Here is a 20,997-nt window from a genome sequence, read left to right as displayed (position 1 = left end):
CCATCTTGCTCCGCCCCCCTTGTTTATATTTCTTGTCTCTATTTCTCCCCATGCCTCCTGAGCCCAGTCTAGGCAGAGAATTGCTAGTGCTCTTGTCAAAGTACCAGTGAAGTGACCACATAACTAAATTCAGTGGTGATCTTATCCAGTGTAATGATTTTTAAGTGCATCTATATGCATAGTTTTATATGTTTAATTTATATCTCCACCCCAGACCTGTTCCCTGAATTCCAGATTGATATATCCAGCTGCTTATCTTTTCCACTTAAATGCCTAATACACGTTTCAAACTTATCTGCCCAAAATAGAAGTCCTCATCTTCATTCTTTCCCATTTCAATTGATAGTAACTTCATCCTTCTAGTTATTCAGTCTAAAATCTTTAGGATCATTACTGACTCCTTTTCTGTCATAACACATATTCAGTGTGTCAAGAAATTTTTTGGCACTATCTTCAAAATATATCCAGAATCTAGCTATTTTGCATCACTTCTACTACCATCACACTGACATAAACCATTATCACCCTTATCTTAGTATATTCCATTAGCCTTCTGTGTGCTTCTACTCTCCTCTGCCAACCCCTTCCCATCTGTTTTCAACATAGCTGACAAAGTGATTCTTTTTAAATGTGAATCTGATCATGTCACTCCAGTAGTTTACCTTTTCATTAGGAGCAAAAGTCAAAGCCCATAGCTCAGTACATTTCTTGTCCCTACTGTGACTGTTCTCTCTCTGACCTATCTCTACTAATGTTCATTGACTTCAGTTACATTGGACTTCTTGTTGTTCCTTAAGCATTTTGTGCTGTTTTCTTTGCCTGACATATTCTTTTTCTGTATTTTCTCATGAATTGTTTTGTCACCCCTTTACATCTTTGCTCAAATGTCACATTCTCCAAGTAAGCTCCACCCTGATCATCCAGTTTAAAATTACATAACTTCCCACCCCCATATGCTTCACCCCCCCTTCCCTGATCTATCTTTAGTCCAAAAAATTATCACTTTTTAATATTCAGCTACATAGGTTACTTACTTTATTTATTCCTACTAAAATGTAAAGCTCTGTAAGAGAGATCAGGGGATTTAGACTGTGCTGTTCACCGCTATATCCTCAGTGTTTGGAATAGTCCTGGCACAGAGTAGGTGGCTCAATAAATATCTGTCGAATAAATATGTATGTCCCTGAGTTACGATGTAAAGATATAAAATGTGTTTCTTAATGCATTTTGCTGTCAAAAAAAGTTTGAGGGGTGCCTAGGAGGCAGAGTCAGTTAACTGTTTGATTCTTGATCTCAGCTCAGGTCTTGATCTCAGGGTTCTGAGTTTGGGCCCCACATTGGGCTCCATGCCCAGTGTGGAGCCTACTTTAAAAAAAAAAAAAGGTTTGAGCTATGTTAGTATTTACCATCAAGTTAGGAATTTGAAAGGTATGTAGTAATTTTATGGCCAAAAAAATTTAGTGAACTTTTGTATGGTTTTCAAGATGTAGTTCAGATGTATCCCAAGAGTAGTTTATTCACCCTGGATGGATCATTTTAACATAAAAATTCTCTGGAGAAAGAGTTAAGTGACCTAGGTAACATTTACTAGAGATCTCATCCAAGTTACCTTATTTCTCAGGCTACAGCTCCTCATCTATAAAGCCATTGAGTTGAGTTGCTCACTATGATCTTTTCTAAGTCTTATGATCTCTAAAAACCTACATTGCTAATTTTTGCTATAATGATCCTGGAACGAAGTGCATATTAGTTTCAAGGATATACTTCTTCAGTGAAGAAATTAATGACTCCTAACTGTGTTCTTATCTGTTGTATCTCATCATGAGCTAAAGATTTTGTATTTTATTTTTAATGTTCATATTTATGCTTATATATATATATATATATATATAGGAGAAACAAGTTACTTGGTTTCAATAGTTCTGCATTATTCTGTTTAGGAAATTGTCAAAAGTTTCAAAAAATTACAATATTGAAAAAATTTTAAGAACTTTAGGGAAAAAATGAACAATATACAATCAACAGTCATTTTTTTTGTTTGTTTTTAATTTTTCTTTTTCAGACGGTCTTAAAATCGCTACATTTGCCAAAAAACAACAGTCTTTATGTCCTCACACCAGACTTGCCGCCACCTTCATCATCTAGTCATGCTGGGTAAGGTGTTTACTTTTCCTGAGAATCTGAAATGAAAAGCTTGATTGTTAAGTTGCTTTAAGCTGTATATAAATATCAAAATGAAATAAAATAAAAATCTTGCTGAAGCTTTAACTTACCAACAACTATTAACTACATAAAATTTCAAACTATTTGGTTTGGGTAGTTTGATTTTAGTGGTGGAATTTTTTTTCCAAAGAAAATCTTTAGCAAAACTCCATTATGGGAAAAATAGTCAAAAATGATACTGTTCTGTTTGAAGGGGAAGGAAGAGATTGGATGGAAGAGATTGAGTAAATGGAACTCTAGCTTCTCCCATGGCTAAAGAAGGCATACCTTTGAGGAAAATTCATCAGGCACTGCAGAATACAGCTTGAAAAGCACTGATACAACATTTTTATTAAGATTTTATCTCTTTTTGGAATAAAGTATCTCGTTCTTTTTTCATTATTCACAGTGAAACTCGGGACATTTATAGAATGATTAAATGATTTTAATATTAAATTATGGCATTATTATTGCTAGGTGGTACATGATGTTAGTGATAGAGTAATAATTTTTGTGAGTACAGTATCATTCCAGAACTATGTTTGTTTTTAGATTTTCACAGTTTTTATACACATTTACTTCTTTTTAAATACTACTTGGTGATTTTGTGCAGACCTGTGTGCCTAAACTTGGGATATTATCAAACTTTGCCTACCACGTATCAAATATTTTTATTATTATATAGTAGAAGGAAAAAATTACTGTTTTTCTCTACTGTACTACTCACAGAACACTTCTGGCTACCAAATATGTGGCAATTCTTCAATACCAGCTTGATGTTCTATAATTTAAATAAATTCTGGAACTATCTACCTGGAGATAGCATCTAATCCCATAGGTTCAGGGCTCAGTTCCATAAGACTGCTCCCACATCGGATACTACTTCAAGTCTAGGTTGTCTCCTGTGCTTCTGAACAACTGGGTATACATTGGAGGTTCCCACAACCCCCTTCTTGGGTTTGATAATTTGCTAGAATGACACACAGAACTCAGAAAAGTGCTCTACTTACTATTACCAATTTATTATAAGACATATTTTAAAGAATATAGATGAACAGCCAGATGAACGAGATAATTAGGACAAGATCTGGAAATGTCTTGAGCACAGGAGCTTAAAGTTGGGGGTGTGCCACTCTTACACCACATAGATGCATTCTTGTTCACCAACTTGAAAGCTCTTTAAAACCCATCAGCTAGGGTTTTTTATAGAGGCTTTATTACATAGGCACTATTGACTAAATTATTGGCTATTAATAATTAACTCAACCTCCAGCCCCTCTGCCCTCCCTACAAATGTGGAGGCAGGGAGAATGCAGGTAGCTGAAAGTTCCAACCCTCTAATCACTTGCTTGCTTTCCCTTGCAACCAGTCCTCATCCTGAGGATTTTTTCTCAAAATCATTAACTCGTGAACAAACTCTTGTGTGGCTGAAAGGGGCTTGTTATGAATAACAAAAGATCCCTTGCTCCTTCCACCTGTATCACTCTCATCATTTAGAAAATTCCAAGGGTTTTAGGAGCTCTTGGGTGGGGGGAAGGGGGAGAGAAGACCAAATGTATATTTCTTATTATAAATTATGCCATTACAGGTAGATAGTAGCAAAAAAATTAAACATGGCTTGTACCAAAGTAGAAATCACTGAACTGAAAAAAGTTAAATCTAATGTAATTGTATTTGATAGTCTGTTAATAGTTCATTTTAGGTTAAGAATTTAAACATTTCTTTGGTCACTGTTTATTTTCTGTTAAGGTCACATATTAATGGGAGGTTGAATTTGCACATCATTACACACAGCCAAACAGTACTGTAGTCCTTGTGTTTATAGTAGTTGTTATCAACACTAGATGAGATTAAGTTAAACAAGGAGTTATATGTATGGTTCTGTATCTAGTCAGGGCATTATTTTTGTAGTTTAGTTAACAGAGTGTAATCACTGTTACCCAGTATGTAATCCACATAATTATGAGCAGATAGGAGACATTACTGGTTATAATCTATTGCTTTCCAGTCACATGATTAAATGGATTTATCAAAATGTCTTCCTGGGCTAATGGAAATATTCTTCATTGCTATGTGGCTGACCTTCCTTTGATTGTCTGATTGTCAAATTGCTCAGTTCCTAGGCAAGCAGGGCCTTACAGTGCTTATGAAATGCAGTGTTTTATTGGAGAATGAGTACTTAATATAGCACTAAAGTAGTCTTCCTTAGTTGGCTTTATTAATTTTTTTTTAAGTTTCTATTTTAATTCCAGTTAGTTAACCTACAGTGTTATATTAGTTTCAGGTGTGCAATATAGAGATTCGCTAATTCTTTGCATCACCCGGAGCTCTTCACAACTAGTGCACTCCTTAAGCCCTATCATCTATTTAAGCCATCCCCCTACCAACCTCCCCTCTGATAACCATTAGTTTGTTCTCTATGGTTAAGAGTCTGTTTCTTGGTTTATGTCTCTCTTTTTTTCTCCTTTGCTCATTTGTTTTGTTTCTTAAATTCCACATAGGAGTGAAATCATATGGCATATGTTTTTCTCTGACTGACTTCGTTTGCTTAGCATTATACTCTTTAGTTCCATCATGTTGTTGCAAATAGTGATTTCATTTTATTTTATGGCTGAATAATACTCCATTGTATATATATACCACATCTTCTTTATTCATCATCAGTGGACACTTTGGCTGCTTCCATATCTTGGCTGTTGTAAATAATGCTGCTATAAATATACAGGTGCATGTATCCCTTTGAATTTGTGTTTTTGTATTCTTTGGGTAAATACCCAGTAGTGCAATTGCTGGATCGTAGGGTAGTTCTATTTTTAACATTTTGAGGAACCTCCATACTGTTTTCAGAATGGCTGTACCAGTTTGCATTCCCACCAACAGTGCAAGAGGGTTCCTTTTTCTCCACATCCCTGTCAACACTTGTCTGTTGTGTTTTTTGATTTTAGCCATTCTGACAGGTGTGAGGTGATATCACCTGGTGGTTTTGATTTGCATTTCCCTGATGTTGAGCATCTTTTCACGTGTCTGTTGGCCATCTGTATATCTTCTGTGGAGAAATGTCTGTTCATGTTTTCTGCCCATATTTTAATTGGATTATTTGGTGTTTGGGTATTGAGTTGTACAAGTTCTTTATATTTAGGATACTAACCCTTTATTGGATAATGTCATTTGCAAATATCTCCTCCCATTCTGTAGGTTTACCTTTTGATTTTGTTGATTGTTTTCTTCACTGTGCAGAAGCTTTTTATATTGATGCAGTCCCAATAGTTTGTTTTTGTTTCCCTTGCCTCAGGAGACATACCTAGAAAAAAGTTGCTATGGCTGATGTCAGAGAAGTTAATGCCTGTGTTATCTTCTAGGATTTTTATGGTTTCAGGTCTAACATTTAGGTCTTTCATCCATTTTGAATTTATTTTTCTGTATGATGTAGAAAAGTGGTTCTGTTTCTTTTGCATGTTCTGTCCAGTTTTCTCAGCAATATTTGTTGAAGAGACTGTCTTTCCCATTGGATATTCTTTCCTGCTTTGCCAAAGATTAATTGACCATATAGGTGTGGATTTATTTCTGGGTTTTCTGTTCTTTTCCATTGAGCTATGTGTCTTTTTTTTCCAGTAATACTATTTTGATTACTACAGCTTTGTAAAATAATTTGAAACCTGGAATTGTGATGCCCCTAGATTTGCTTTTCTTTTTCAAGGTTGCTATGGCTCTTCAGGCCTTTTGTGGTTCCATACAAATTTTAGGATTGTTTATTCTAATTCTGTGAAAAATGCTTGTGGTATTCTGATAGGGATTACATTAAATGGGTAGATTGCTTTGGGTAGTAGAGACATTTTAACAATATTTATTCTTCCAATCTATGAGCGTGGAATGTCTTTCCATTTCTTTGTGTCATCTTCAGTTTCTTTCATCAGTGTTTTATAGTTTTCAGAGTACAGGTCTTTCAGCTGTTTTGTTAGGTTTATTCCTAGATACCTTACTATTTTTGGTGCAGTTGTAAATGGGATTGTTTTCTTAATCTCTTTTTCTGCTGCTTCATTATTGGTATATAGAAATGCAACAGATTTCTGTAGATTGATTTTGTATCCTGCAACTTTACTGAATTGTTGTGTCAGTTCTAGGAGTCTTTTGGGTTTTCCATATATAGTATCATGTCGTATGCAAATAGTGAGTTTTACTTCTTGCTGATCTGGATGCCTTTTATTTATTTTTGTTGTCTGATTGCTGTGGCTAAGACTTTGAGTAATATGTTGAATAGAATTGGTGAGAGTGGGCATCCTTGTCTTTTTTCTGCCTTTGGGAGAAAGGCCCTCAGTTTTTCCCCATTGAGGATGATGTTAGCTGTGGTTTTGTCATATATGGCCTTTTGTATGTTCCCTCTAAACCTACTTTTTGAGAGTTTTTATCATGAATGAATGTTGTACTTTGTCCAATGCTTTTTCTGCATCCACTGAAATGATCATATGGTTCTTATCCTTTCTCTTACTGATAACGTGTATCATGTTGATTAATTTGCAAATATTGAACCATCCTTGCAGCCCAAGAATAAATCCCACTTGATTGTGGTGAATGATATTTTTAATGTATTGTTGGATTTTGTTTGCTAGTATTCTTTAGAGGATTTTTGTATCTATGTTCATCAGAGATATTGGCCAGTAGTTCTCTTTTTTTGTGTGGTGTTTTTATCTGGTTTTGGTATCAGGGTAATGCTGTTGGCCTCATATAATGAATTTAGAAGTTTTCCTTCCATTTCTGTTTTTTAGAATAGTTTGAGAAGAATAGGTTATTAGCTCTTCAAATGTTTGGTAGAATTTGCCTGTGAAGCCATCTGGTCCTAGACTTTCGTTTCTTGGGAATTTTTTGATTACTGATTCAAGTTCCTTACTGGTAATTGGTCTGTTCAAATTTTCTATTTCTTTCTGTTTAAGTTTTGGTAGGTTATTTGTTTTTAGGAAATCCATTTCTTCTAGGTTGTCCAATTTATGAGCATATAGTTTTTCATAATATTCTCTTATACTTGTTTATATTTCTGTGGTCTTTATTATTTTTTCTCTCTAACTTGTGATTTTACTTATTTGGGTCCTTCCTTTTTTTTCTAGATGAATCTGGCTAGAGGCCTATCAGTTTTATTGATTTTTTTTCCAGAGGACCAGTTCCTGGTTTCATTGATCTCTTCTGTTGTTTTTTAAATTTCTATATCATTTATTTCTGTTGTAATCTTTATTATTTCCTTCATTTTGCTGGCTTTAGGTTTTGTTTTTTGTCCTTTTTCTTAGCTCCTTTAGGTCTAAGGTTAGGTTATTTATTTGAGATTTTTCTTGCTTCCTGAGGTAGGCCTATATTGCTGTAAACTTTCCTCTTAGAACCACTTTTGCTGCATCCCAAAGGTTTTGAACCATTGTGTTTTCATTTTCATTTGTTTCCATGTACTTTTTTTTTTATTTCTTACTTCTTTGTTGACCCATTCATTGTTTAGTAACATGTTATTTAATCTCCATGTATTCGTGGTCTTTCCAGATTTTTTCTTTTCTTTTTTTAAAGATTTTGTTTATTTATTTGACAGAGAGAGACACAGCGAGGGAGGGAACACAAGCAGGGGGAGTAGGAGAGGGAGAAGCAGGCTTCCCGCCGAGCAGGGAGCCCAATGCGGGGCTTGATGCCAGGACCCTGGGATCACGACCCGAGCCGAAGGCAGCTGCTTAATGACTGAGCCACCCAGGCGCTCCTCCAGATTTTTTCTTGTGGTTGACTTCTAGTTTCATAGTGTTGTAGTCAGAAAAGATGCATGGTATGACTTCTTTTTAAATTTGATGTGGCCTCTTTTGTTTTGCCTAATATGTGAGTTATGCTAGAGAGTGTTCCATGTGCACTTGGAAAGAATGTGTATTCTGCTGTTTTAGGATGGAATGTTCTGAATGTATCTGTTAAATCCCTCTGGTCCAGTGTGTCATTCAAAGCCATTGTTTCCTTGTTGATGATCTGTTTAGATGATCTGTCCATTGATGTAAGTGGAGGTGTTAAAGTCTCCTACTATAATTGTATTTTTATTGATTAGTTCCTTTATGCTTATTAACTATTTTATGTATTGGGTACAGAAATATTTGTATTAGTTATATCTTCTTGTTGGATTGTCCCCTTTCTGTTGGATTGTCCCCTTTATTATTATATAGAGTCCTCCTTTATCTCTTTTTACAGTCTTTGTTTTATTCATTTTTTTTTAAAGATTTTATTTATTTATTTGAGAGAGAGAGAATGAGAGACAGAGAGCACAAGAGGGAAGAGGATCAGAGGGAGAAGCAGACCCCCTGCCAAGCAGGGAGCCCGATGTGGGACTCGATCCCGGGACTCCAGGATCATGACCTGAGCTGAAGGCAGTCGCTTAATCAACTGAGCCACCCAGGCGCCCTACAGTCTTTGTTTTAAAGGCTATTTTGTTTGATATAAGTATTGCTACTTTGGCTTTCTTTTGACATCCATTTGCATGATAAATGTTTCTCCATTCCCTCACTTTTAGTGTATGGGACTCTTTAGGTCTAAAATGAATCTCTAGTAGGCATCCTGTAGATGGGTCTTGTTTTTTTATCCATTCCATCACCCTTTATCTTTTGATTGGAGCATTTAGTCCATTTTAATGTTGTCATTTTATTACTTGTTTTGTGAGTGTTTCTGAAGATTTTCTCTGATCCTTTCTTGTCTTTCTCTCTTTCATGATCTTCTGGTTTTCTTTAGTGATATATTTTTATTTCTTTCTCTTTATTCTTTGCATATACATTAGTAGTTTTTGATTTGTGGTTACCATTAGGTTTGTATACAATGTCTTCTGCATATAGCAGTCTGTGTTAAGTTGATCATCATTTAAGTTTGAACTCATTTTTTTTTTACTTCTCCCCACGTTTGAGGTATATGGTGTCATATATTACATTCTTTTATATTATGAGTTCCTTGACTGGCTTTTTACAGAAATATTCATTTTTACTGCTTTTGTGTTTCCTGCTGTTATGCTGTCACTTTTGGTCTCTCCTTTCTACTCAAAGAGTCCCTTCTAATATTTCTTCCAGGCTAGCTCAGTGGTCTTGAACTCCTTTCATTTTAGTTTGTCTGGGAAACTCATTATGTCTCCTATTTTGATGATAGCCTTCCTGGATAGAGTATTCTTAGCTGCAGACTTTTTCCATTCAGCACTTTGAATATATTATGCCACTCCCTTCTGGTTTAGAATGTTTCAGCTGAAAAATCCCCTGCTCGTCTTATGGGTTTTCCCATGTAAGTTACTGTCTTTTTTTTTTTTTTCTTGCTGCTTTAAAATTTTTTCTTCATTACTATATTTTGCCATAGTTTAATTATGTGTTGGTGTGAATCTGCTTTTGTTGATATTAATGGGGGTTTTCTGTGCCTCTCCTGGATATGGATATCTGTTTCCTTCCCTAGATTAGGGATGTTTTCAGCTATTTTTTAAAATATTGTATTTATTTATTTGAAAGAAAGATAGCAAGAGAGAGCTGGGGCAGAGGGAGAGGAAGAGGGAGAAGCAGGCCCCCTCCTGAGCAGGGAGCCTGACACGGGGCTCACTCCCAGGACTCCAGGATCATGACCTGACTGGAAGGCAGATGCTTAACTGACTGAGCCACCCAAGCACCTCTATTTTCATCTGTTATTTCTTCAAATAATTTCTCTGCCCCCTTTTCTCTCAAATGTTATTACATTTGATTTAGTCACTGAGTTCCCCAAGTCTTTTCTTGTTTTGCATAATTCTTTTTTCTCTCTTTTGTTCATCTTGATACTTTCTATTACTCTGGTCTAGGTCATTAATTTGTTCCTCTGCTTTTTGCAGAAGCTGTTCATTCCATGAAGTGTGTTTCTCATTTCATTTATTGATCTTTTTATCTCTGCTATGTTATTTCTTATCTCTGTGTTAAAGGTCTCACTCATGCCCTCCAGTCTTTTCTCAAATCCAGGGTGTATCCTTATGATCACTACCTTATATTCTCTACCAGGCATGTTACTCATATCTGTTTTGCCTAGTTCTCTGGCTATGACCTTGTCCTGTTCTTCAATTTGGGATAAATATTTCTGTCTTCTCATTTTGTCTAAGTCTCTGTGCCTGTTCTTGTGTGTTAGGAGTCATCGATATCTACTGTTCTTGAGGGTAATGGCTTTATTAAGAAACCCTCTAGTGCCATGCAGTGTTGTCTCCCCTGTTCCCCAGGGCCTGACACTTCCAGGAGTGTCTCCATTGTGTGCTGCATGTGCTCTGTTGTTTTTCCTGGCTGCTTTATCCTCAGGTCAGTCGTCTATAGAGGCTCTCTTTGCTTATTGTGGGCAGTGTTTGGTCCTTGGCCTGAATGTGGCACTTTTTAATTAGGTGTGCTCTGGTATATTTGTGACATGAGACCTGTCACCACCACCGTGGAACTGAGGCTCCACAAAACTCCCGTGTTTGGAGACATGGTGTGAGCACAGGTTTGGGCTGGTCTTCTGGAGCAGGAGGCCACCACATTGGACTGATGCAAGCATTATTGGGAAGTGTGGTTCTTCTGGAGCATGGGGGGGGTGTGGCTTGGTTAGGTATGAGTGTCCATGCTGTGCTGGTTCCTGCAGGTGGCCTTGTATTCATGGTGAGGGCAGGTAGTGAAATGGTGCTGGCCAGTTCCTTTGTTCCTGGAGTGGTGTCTCTGTGAATGCTGCTTCTGTGGGATGCACTCTGAAATGAGCAAATAGCCTACCCACTGTGTGCCCAGGTGCTCTTCAGATCACTGTTTCTACTCTGTGTCCTTGGGTTGTTTGCTGCTCCAAGAGGAGCTTAATGCCCTCTGGGTTCTATTCCAGCGAAGTCTGCTGACCTTTAAAACTCCAGGCTTTAGGCCCTGCTTTGTTGCAGGAACTCATGAAATTCAGCCCTTCTTGCTTTCCCAGCCACCTGCTATGGGGATTCATTTTCCCCTTGTGCTCTCCTGTGTGCTAGTCACTCTTCTCCAGGACCCAGACTCCCTCCCCATTGTGGCGGCCACAGTCTCTTTTTCTCCCCAAACCATGTTTCTGCACATCTTACCTTCTTTGATGTGGCCTCTTCTCTACCTTTAGTTGTTGAGTTTGTTCTCCCAGTCTTCAGATGAATTTCTGGGGTATTTAGGATGATTTGATAATTATCTAGTTGTATTCCTGGGACAAGGCAAGCCTAGGGTCCTTCTATTCTGCTACCATCTTCCAACCTGGCTTAATGGATTTTTACCAAGTTATAATGATGCTGTTTCCTTTGTTGGAACAGTATGACAAAAAAAATTCAAAGCCAAACAGAAGACATAAATGCACAGAGTATCTGGGGAGTGGGAGGAGGGACATGTAGAGCTCCTCTTAATGAAAAATCATGTTAATGCACATTTTATTAAAATCTAACTAAAATCCAAGTTGTTTTTCTTCTAGTGTGTTAATCTAATATATCTTTCCATAAAAGTAGGGATTATTTTCCCTTTTTTGGTGATGTATATTTTAATTTTGATTTCATGGGAGACAAAAAATCCATGCAGAACCTTAAATTAATGGTTATAATTATTTTTAACTTGTGATTTTTGTTTTTAGTTTCAACAAATAAAAATAATTTTTTGACATCTTAACTATAGAGTCTACAAACAATTTCCTATTGAGTTATATAACATACTGTGTTCTCTGATATGGTAGATAAAATTTGTAATTTGTTACCTAATTTATAATCTAAAAAGGAGAAAATAAAGGATAACTGTGATTCTTAATGTTATTTGAGAATTGGCAAATGAATAGAAGAGCTCTGGAATTGGTTGTCCTAAGTAGGAGATATTATTATGTATATAATAACCCATCCCTTTCTTTATCTCAGATTTAGGAATTTTGAAAAAGTATTTTTTATTTACATGGTTGGTTTGATGTTTAATTGGTTTTATTATTTATTTTTGTCTGAGATGAGTCAATATATATTGGAAAATGGAGGGGAATTGGATAATAACCGACTATAATGAGGTTCTGCTGCTAGATTCTACCATTGCAACTCCAGTGCAATGGAAACATTAGATTTTTTTCTTTATAAAGTATCCGTCTTCTCTTAATGGGGTGCCTGGGTGACTCAGTTGGTTAAGTGTCTGCCTTCAGCTCAGGTCATGATCCCAGGATCCTGGGATCGAGCCCCGCGTCAGGCGTCAGGCTCCCTGCTCAGCTCAGCAGGGAGTCTGCTTCTCCCTCTCCTCCCTGCTCATGCTTTCTCTAGCTCTCTCTCATGCATGGTCTCTCACAAATAAATAAATAAATAGAATCTTAAAAAAAAAAAGTATCTGTCTTCTCTAAATGGACTAGAAAATATTGGTATTACAGTGTCACTCCTAAACAAAATTTATTATAACCAAGTCAGAAAAGTGTTATGATTAAAATCTATCTCTCAAGACAAAGGATGCCAAGATATAAGTATAATGAGAAAAAGCCTGGATTACTCTCCCAGTTTAGTTGGGACCCTAGATTTTTCATTTATTATAAAATGGGAAGCACTGTTTTTAGTTGTCAAAGTGGTTGTAAAAATTCAGTAAGCATTAGTGGTACATTATATGCGAAAGCATAAATCACAGAGCACAGTAATTAAAATGATTTGTTTATGCTAATAAATACCATTAGTAATCCTTTTCATTTAACTGTTACTTGATTCTTACCATAAGCCTACAAGGATGCAGATTGATTTTGATGCATCTATTTTATAAATGAGGAAATTGAGGTGTGTAGAAGAGTTTTGGATCATTCAGGGTCAACAGTAAATACTTCTGACTCTGAAGTCTCCATATGAGTCTCCATCTAGTATAGTTTTCAGATCCTCAACAGAAATTTACAAGATTTTACTCTAAAGATGCCTTTTCTTTTGGAGGCAGTTGTTTAGAAAGAAATTTTTTTTCAGTCTTGTAATTTGTTATATACTCTTTGAAGGTCATTTATATACATTATTTCACTCATTGTAATTCTTCTCAGGAGTATTCATGAAACTTCAGTGTGGGATTCACTTCTTTTTCAGCGTATCCTTAATCATTTAGTAAAATGTAGATATAAAATAACATGCTTTTACATTTTTTACTGACAGACCACTTCATTCTCAAGGTTTGGTGAGAACTGTAGATCTAGAGAACACTACATTTTAAACCATGTCCTATAAGAATTTTTTTGTTGATTTTATACTGCCACTAGGGGGTGCCTGTTAATTGAGTCTTTTTTTTGTATTTACAATTTCTGAAAAAATAAAAAACTAAGAGCAGAAAATTATGATATGCGTATCTATAATTACATTTAGAATTATTTTAAAGTAAATTATATTTTTCAGAAAACAGAATATGAAGCTTTCTGAGAATATAAGAGCAATCTCTTTAATCATAACCTTTATAACAGTTGAAAATCATTTAAAAACACTTCTTAATAGATCACATTTCACTAATTAATAGAAAAGTGAAGCAGTACCCCAATGGCAAAACTTCAAACTATACTGTAAGTCATAGTAAACTTAGCAAAGCAAAGATAACCTGTTAATTATACATGTTTCATATTATAAGATTTAGTTCACCAAAGATTTAATTATTACATGCTGGATAAGCCCTGTCCTCAAGTAGCTTATACCCTATTCATTAAAAGTGTAAGGTTTTTTCTTAATTTGTCTCTTTACAGAAATTTTGCTTAGATACCACTCTTAATGTTCTGTCTGCCACTCAGGTTGATTCATTCAGTAAGCTTCTTTTTTCATCTGCTCTAAAGGCTGGTGTTCCTGAGAGTTCTGTTCTCAGCAGTCTCTCCTACTGTAACTTCTCCCTGATATCTACTCTTAGTCCTTCATTTTTCAAATATGTATAGATGACACACAATCTATTTATCAACCCATATATCCTAGTTGCCAATGGAACTTTTCACTGGTGTGTATCCATATGTAATTCAAAGTCATATGTCTAAAAGTAAGAAAATCTTGAGAAATCTATACTATTTCCTATATTTTTTGTTTCAAATATACAATGGTGCAAAATACTGCAGTGTATTCCAATTAGGATGATAATTATTTAAAAGGTCATTGAGTTTGGCATATTAATTGATGACTTTGTTGAGATTATTTTTGGTAGATAAGAATGAGAACCAGATTATAGTAGATTTTAAGGAATAAGAGAGAAATGAGGAATTGGAATTACTATTATTTCAGAAAAGTCAACTGTGAAGGGAAGGAGAAGTTGAGGGATGAGTAGGGTCAAGAGACTGGAGAATTAGAAGTATGAGGAGAAAGAGACAGCAGATAAGGAAAATTTGGAAAAGTAAAACCAAAAAAGAATGATTGGCCAAAAAGGTTACAGCAGTGGCTTAGCTCGAGCTACTGTAACAAAATACCATGGACTGGGTGACTTAAACAACAGACATTTATTTCTCACAGTTCTTGAGACTGAAAGTTTCAAGATCAAGTTTCCAGCAAGTTTTGGTTTTTGGAGAGAGCTTTATTCTTAGCTTGCAGACAACTGCCTTCTTGCTGTGTCTTTACATGGCAGAGATTGAGAGAGAGAAAAAAAAAAGATAGTAGGTGTGTGCGATTGAGCAAGTGAGTTCTGGTCTCCCTCTTGTAAAGACACCAAATCTATCAGAGTAGGGCCCCACCTTTACGAACTCATTTAACCTTAATTACTCCTTAAAGACTGTCTCCAAATAGTTATATTGGGGGTTAGGGCTTCAACATAAGAATTCTGGTTGGGAAGGGGGAAAATGCAGTTCAGTCCATAGCAGGGAGGCAGAGTAGAGTCCAGGGATTAAGTATTTGAAAAGAAGTTAGCTAGCAGATTTAGAGAGAGTAGGAAAGATAGAAGATAGAAGGGAATAATGATAAAGAAAAATAACGTGCATACTTCTAGAAGAAAAAAGAAAATGGGAAAACTTAGTCAATACATCAGCAAGCAGTAATATGAAAAAGAAGCACAGGAAAACAAGGAGAGTAGAGAGCAGAAAATATGGTAGCAAAAAAAAAAATAATAATCAACTATATCAAAATTTCAGTAAAGTATCAAACTCTGCTATTAAAGATAAAAGCTCTCAAATAGGATTTTAGAAATAGTCCACTATATGTTGTTTACCAGAGAATCATCTTTTAAAGAACTGGCATAGAAAAGAGAAAATAAAGGGACAGAAAATGATATTCTAGCCAAATCTTAGTTAAAAGAATGTATAGCAATACTAGTATCACATAAAATTGAATTTAAGGCAGATAGCAATGAGGGCCAGTTTACCAAGAAGATAGGACAGTTGTGAACTTGTGTGCACAAATCAGCAAAATTGGCAGAATTACAAAGAGAAACAGATCAACCACAGTCGTATACAAACATGTTTCAGAAACTAATGAATTAAGCAATATATTTTTGCAGGCTATAGAAGATTTGAATAGCCAAGTTAACCATAAATGGAATACTTATGAAAATTGGTCATTCCTAGAACACAAAGCCAGTATCAAAGAATCACTATCATACTGACCTCATTCTCTGACCATTATGCAATAAAATTAGAGGTGAAGTAATAATAAAAGATATCTCTGAGATTCTCCATATATTTGGATACTACAAATGATTTATTTCAGAATTATGGGTCAAAATGAAATCATACTAACAACCACTAGATATTTAGAAGTGAACATAAGTGAGAGTGCTAGTACTAAAACTTAGAATACAGCAAAAGTGGTACTTTGAGGGAAATGTGTAATCTTAAGTCCACTAATTAGAAGACAAGAAAGATAGAAAACAATTGAATTGTTGTTCAACTTAAGAAAATAGAGAAATAACAACAGAGTAAGTCAGAAGAAAACAGAAGGAAAGAAATACTAAGTAGCAGAAATTATTGATAGAGGTAATCAACAGCAAATTAACTCTTTGCTTGGAAAGTCAAGCCAGGAAAAAATAAGAGTACAAATAAAAATATCAGGTATGAAAAAGGGGACTTAACTATAGATTCAGAAGAGATTTCTTAATTAATAAAGTAACTATTAAATTAATACTAAAAATTAATAAATTGTTTTAAAACAAAAATAAATATGTATAAATAATAAAATGTCTATCTTTATATCAATAAAACCTGAAATTGAGATGAAATGGAGAGTGTCATATAAAATTAAAAGTACTAAAATTAGTACAAGAAGAAATAGATAACCTGAAAAAAATGATAACCATTAAAGAAACTGAATTAACAGTCAAAAATTTGATATGCCACTCCTTCTTCCTCTCCTACCCCAGAGGATTTCCATGGTGAAATTTTACTAAATCTTCACGAAACAGAATATTCCAATCTTAAATTCTTCCCAGAGGGATTGCTACCTATCTTATAATGCTCATAGAATCTTGATACCAAAACCAGAAAAAGATAATGTAAGAAAATTATCTCAACTTGTAACCAGAGACAATAAAAATGAGTAGGTAAACTTTTCTTTGCCACTCTCAGCTTTCCCATTTAATCTCTTTTTTCCCCTGTCCCTAATCCACTACGTTCAAATGGCCTTTCTCTCCAAATTCAAATGGTGTTACTAATATTTAAATGAACCAGTAGCCCTCTTTTGAAAAACATAACTTGATTATGTTTCTCCCCTGCTCAAACCCCTCTACTAGCTTTTCATCACACTTAGAATAAAATCCAAGTTCCTTACTATGACCTATGAAGGATTTACATAATCTTGTTCCTGAACCTCTCCCTCATTTCATCTCTCTCTTATCACCCTCCTTCTGGCTCATAGCTTGCCAGCCGCACTGGCCTACTTGCTCTTCTTTAAACATTCTAAATGTGCTTCCACTTCAGGGCATTTGCCTATTCCTCTGCCTGGAATGATCTTCCATCAGTAATCAACTTGGCTTATTTCTTTACTTTATTCAGTCCTCTACTCAAATGTCACATCCTCAGAGAGGCTTTTCTTGATCCCCCTGTCTAAAACAGCCCCTCTGTCATACTTTCTCCCTTTATCTTGCTTTATCACTGCAATGCATTACTTTAGTAATATATTAATATTTCTTGTCCATTTTCTTTATCACAGTGTAAAGCTATAAGCAATCAGGGACTTTTTTTGTTCACTGGTATATCCTCAGCAGCTAAAAGAGTGCCTAAAACATACTAGGTACCTAGAAATATTTGTAGAATAAATATTGTGAAGTGACACAGTCCTAAGGATATTTGCCTCTTAAAGACCAAAGCTAACGAGTGAAGTTCTAGTGGTGGGATATGAAGCATTATGCAGAACGGAGATGAAATATCTGGGGAACAGAAGATCTTAAAAATGTCTCATAAATGTAATGAGCTAGACAATCTTCACTTCTTGGCATGAGGTTAGCCTTTATTTTTGTCCAATGTTCCTTATGGTTTTTCTTCATCAAAATATGGAGTAATGGAAGGAGCTCTGGCTTTATAGAACACATAGACTATTCAGTTCTATATTTGCCCTACACTGGCTTTTTGGCCTCAGGCAACATTTTTCCTCCCTGAGACTAGTTTCCTTAGTATTATTTCATGTATAGCTATCTTCTCCAACTAGATCCTGAGTTGTGAAAAGCAAGAACATTCTTAATGAGCATCTCCCTCAGTTTATGAAAGTGTTAATGTATGTAAAAAGCCCTTAATAACATATTTTTGTAGTGAATATGAAAAGTTTCATGACTAATTGAGGAATGTGGTTTTTGGTCCATGCATTTGTAGTCTCTCCATTGGATGTTTTGCTAATTGTCAAATTCATCATAAAGTGTTTTTCAGATAAATTGAGAGTCCGTCTATCATGTTATTCATGAAGGATGTCTATTATTCACTCATTTACCAGAGACAGATTGAGTACCATCTTACAATGTGTTAAGTTATTGTTCTAGGTACTAGGGATACAATAAGGAACAAGATGACAAAGTGCCTGCTTTCATGGGGTTTACAATATAGTATGTGTAGAGGTGGGGGGACAGGCAACAAACTATAAAAACGTAAGAAAAAATATTAGATGATAATAAGTGCTTTCTAGAGAACTGAAATAGACTGACATGATAAGAATTGGGTGGTACTCTAGGTTGTAAGCTCAGGAAAGACCTCTCCGAAGATTTACTGTTTAAGCTGAGACATGATGGTTGAGGAGCCATTCAAGTGAAGAGCAGAAGAAAAAGTATTCTAGGTAAGGGAAATAGTGCCAAAGCTTTCAGGCCATATATAAATATAGTTGGAGAAGGTTGAATATTTTTGGATTTGGTATTACTAGTGATCACTTGCTAGAAAAGGACTGAGGGGATGTCTTGGTAATAAGACAGTCTTTTCAACTTGTTTTGGTCTTGTTCTAATAAGTGATGAAAATGTCCAGTACCATTTTAGTTATATAGATTTTCTTCATTTAATGGAAAGGTGACAGAAAGCAAGGTGTCCCTTGTATAGTAGTCCCTTTTACTAGTAGTAATTGAGACGTGGTGTTGAACTTTGACCTTTTATACTGGGAGGATGGTTCCAGTTAATATTTTAATGACTTCTATGAGGGTGTTTTTGAGCTCTCGTCATGCAAACATATGGTCTGCTTGTGTGGCCTCTGAGTTGTGAAGTTGCTGTTAACTATGGCTTTGAATTAATTGCTATTGTACAAGCAGGGTTAAATCCAAGGTGCTAATTGGGACTCTTGTGATAGTTGAGTAAACCACTGGTGTTAATATATATGGCTTTCTTTCTTTCTTTTTTTTTTTTTTTGTCCATGGAAAACCATTGGTGGGAAATCAGGTAATGGTAGTCTTGAATTAAGCAAGAGTGGGGTATTATATTTTCCAATGGGTGCTGTGGAAGGAATTGAGGAATAATGAGTCAAGATATCTGAGTTGTAGCCCCAGCTCTGCCACAGAATCACTGTATGACTGTAGATAGGTCACTCTTCTGCTCTGGGCCTCAGATACTACCAGAAAATAAAGAGATTCTTCTAGATTCTTAGGCATCTGTGGTGCCATTCATTCTTCCTTTCCTCTAGGGTTCTAATCAGTGGATTATACACACAAAAATTTGTATTTAAATTAGAAAACAAAACTGCTTTAATGGCCAGACAAGCACACAATAGAACATGTGGTTGGTTGGGTGGGTGGGTTTGTTTATTTGTTTGTTTGTTTATTTTTATAGTACATCCTTAGTTTTTTATGTAGTGTTCAATGATTCATTAGTTGCGTATAACACCCAGTGCCCATCACATCACATGCCCTCCTTAATGCCCATCACCCAGTTTCTGCATGCCCCCACCCACCTCCCCTTCCACAACCCTCAGTTTGTTTCCCAAAGTCAAGAATCTGTCATGGTTTGTCTCCCTCTCTGATTTCTTCACATTCAGTTTTCCCTCCCTTCCCCTATGATCCTCTGCACTATTTCTTATGTTCCACATATGAAATTGTCTTTCTCTGATTGACTTATTTCACTTAGCATAATACCCTCCAGTTCCATCCATGTCGATGTAAATGGTAGGTATTCATTCTTTCTGATAGCTGAATAATATTCCATTGTATATACGAACCACATCTTCTTTGTCCATTCATCTGTTGAAGGACATCTTGGCTCCTTCCACAGTTTGGCTATTGTGGACATTGCTGCTATGAACATTGGGGTGCAGGTGCCCCTTCTTTTCACTACATCTGTATCTTTGGGGTAAATACCCAGTACTGCAATTGTTGGGTTGTAGGGTAGCTCTATTTTTAACGTCTTGAGGAACCTCCGTACTGTTTTCCAGAGTGGCTGTACCAGCTTGCATTCTCACCAACAATGTAAGAGGGTTCCCCTTTCTCCACATCCTCACCAACATTTGTTGTTCCCTGTCTTGTTCGTTTTAGCCATTCTCACTGGTGTAAGGTGGTATTTCATTGTGATTTTTATTTGTATTTCCCTGATGACAAGTGATGTGGAGCATTTTTTCATGTGTCTGTTGGCCATTTGGATGTCTTTGGAGAAGTGTCTGTTCATGTCTTCTGCCCATTTCTTGACTGGGTTTTTTGTTTTTTGGGTGTTGAGTTTGATAAGTTCTTTATAGATCTTGGATACCAGCCCTTTATCTGTACTGTCATTTGCAAATATCTTCTCCCGTTCCGAGAGTTGCCTTTTAGTTTTGTTGACTATTTCCTTTGCCGTGTAGAAGCCTTTTATCTTAATGAAGTCCCAATAGATCATTTTTGCTTTTGTTTCCCTTGCCTTTGCAGATGTGTCTTGCAAGAAGTTGCTGTGGCCGAGGTCAAAGAGGTTACTGCCTGTGTTCTCCTCTAGGATTTTGAGGATTCCTGTCTCACATTTAGGTCTTTCATCCATTCTGAGTTTATCTTTGTGTATGTTGTAAGAAAATGGTCCAGTTTCATTCTTCTGCATGTGGCTGTCCAATTTTCCCAGCACCATTTATTCGAGAGACTTTTTTTCCATTGGATATTCTTTCCTGCTTGTCGAAGATTAGTTGACCATAGAATTGAGTATCCATTTCTGGGGTCTCTATTCTGTTCCATTGATCTGTGTGTCTGTTTTTGTGCCAGTACCATGCTGTCTTGATGTTTACAGCTTGGTAATATAGCTTCAAGTCAGGCATTATGATGCCCCCAGCTTTGGTTTTCTTTTTCAACTTTCCTTTGGCTCTGTGGGGTCTTTTCTGGTTCCATACAAATTTTAGGATTGCTTGTTCCCGCTGTGTGAAAAATGCTGATGGTATTTTGAGAGGGATTGCATTGAATGTGTAGATTGCTCTGGGCAGCATAGACATTTTCACAATGTTTATTCTTCCAATTCATGAGCATGGAGTGTTTTTCCATCTCTTTGTGTCTTCCTCAATTTCTTTCA

General features: G+C 35.9%; 1 protein-coding gene across 3 annotated transcripts in view; it reads left to right on the top strand.

Moving 5' to 3' along the window:
- FAF1 (Fas associated factor 1) overlaps positions 1-20,997 on the top strand; it is a 466,200-nt gene that overhangs the window by 195,842 nt on the left and 249,361 nt on the right. For all 3 annotated transcript variants that reach the window (XM_081816911.1, XM_081816912.1, XM_081816913.1), the window contains exon 5: positions 2,063-2,154. In XM_081816911.1, the coding sequence (XP_081673037.1) occupies positions 2,063-2,154 (92 nt within the window). The remainder of the gene's footprint in view (positions 1-2,062; positions 2,155-20,997) is intronic.

This window comes from Leptonychotes weddellii, chromosome 4 (genome assembly GCF_054177405.1).
Source record: "Leptonychotes weddellii isolate Sample4059 chromosome 4, ASM5417740v2, whole genome shotgun sequence".
Lineage (NCBI taxonomy): Eukaryota > Metazoa > Chordata > Mammalia > Carnivora > Phocidae > Leptonychotes > Leptonychotes weddellii.
The sequence above is the reverse complement of the archived record's forward strand: the minus strand, read 5'-3'. Positions and strand labels throughout refer to the sequence as shown.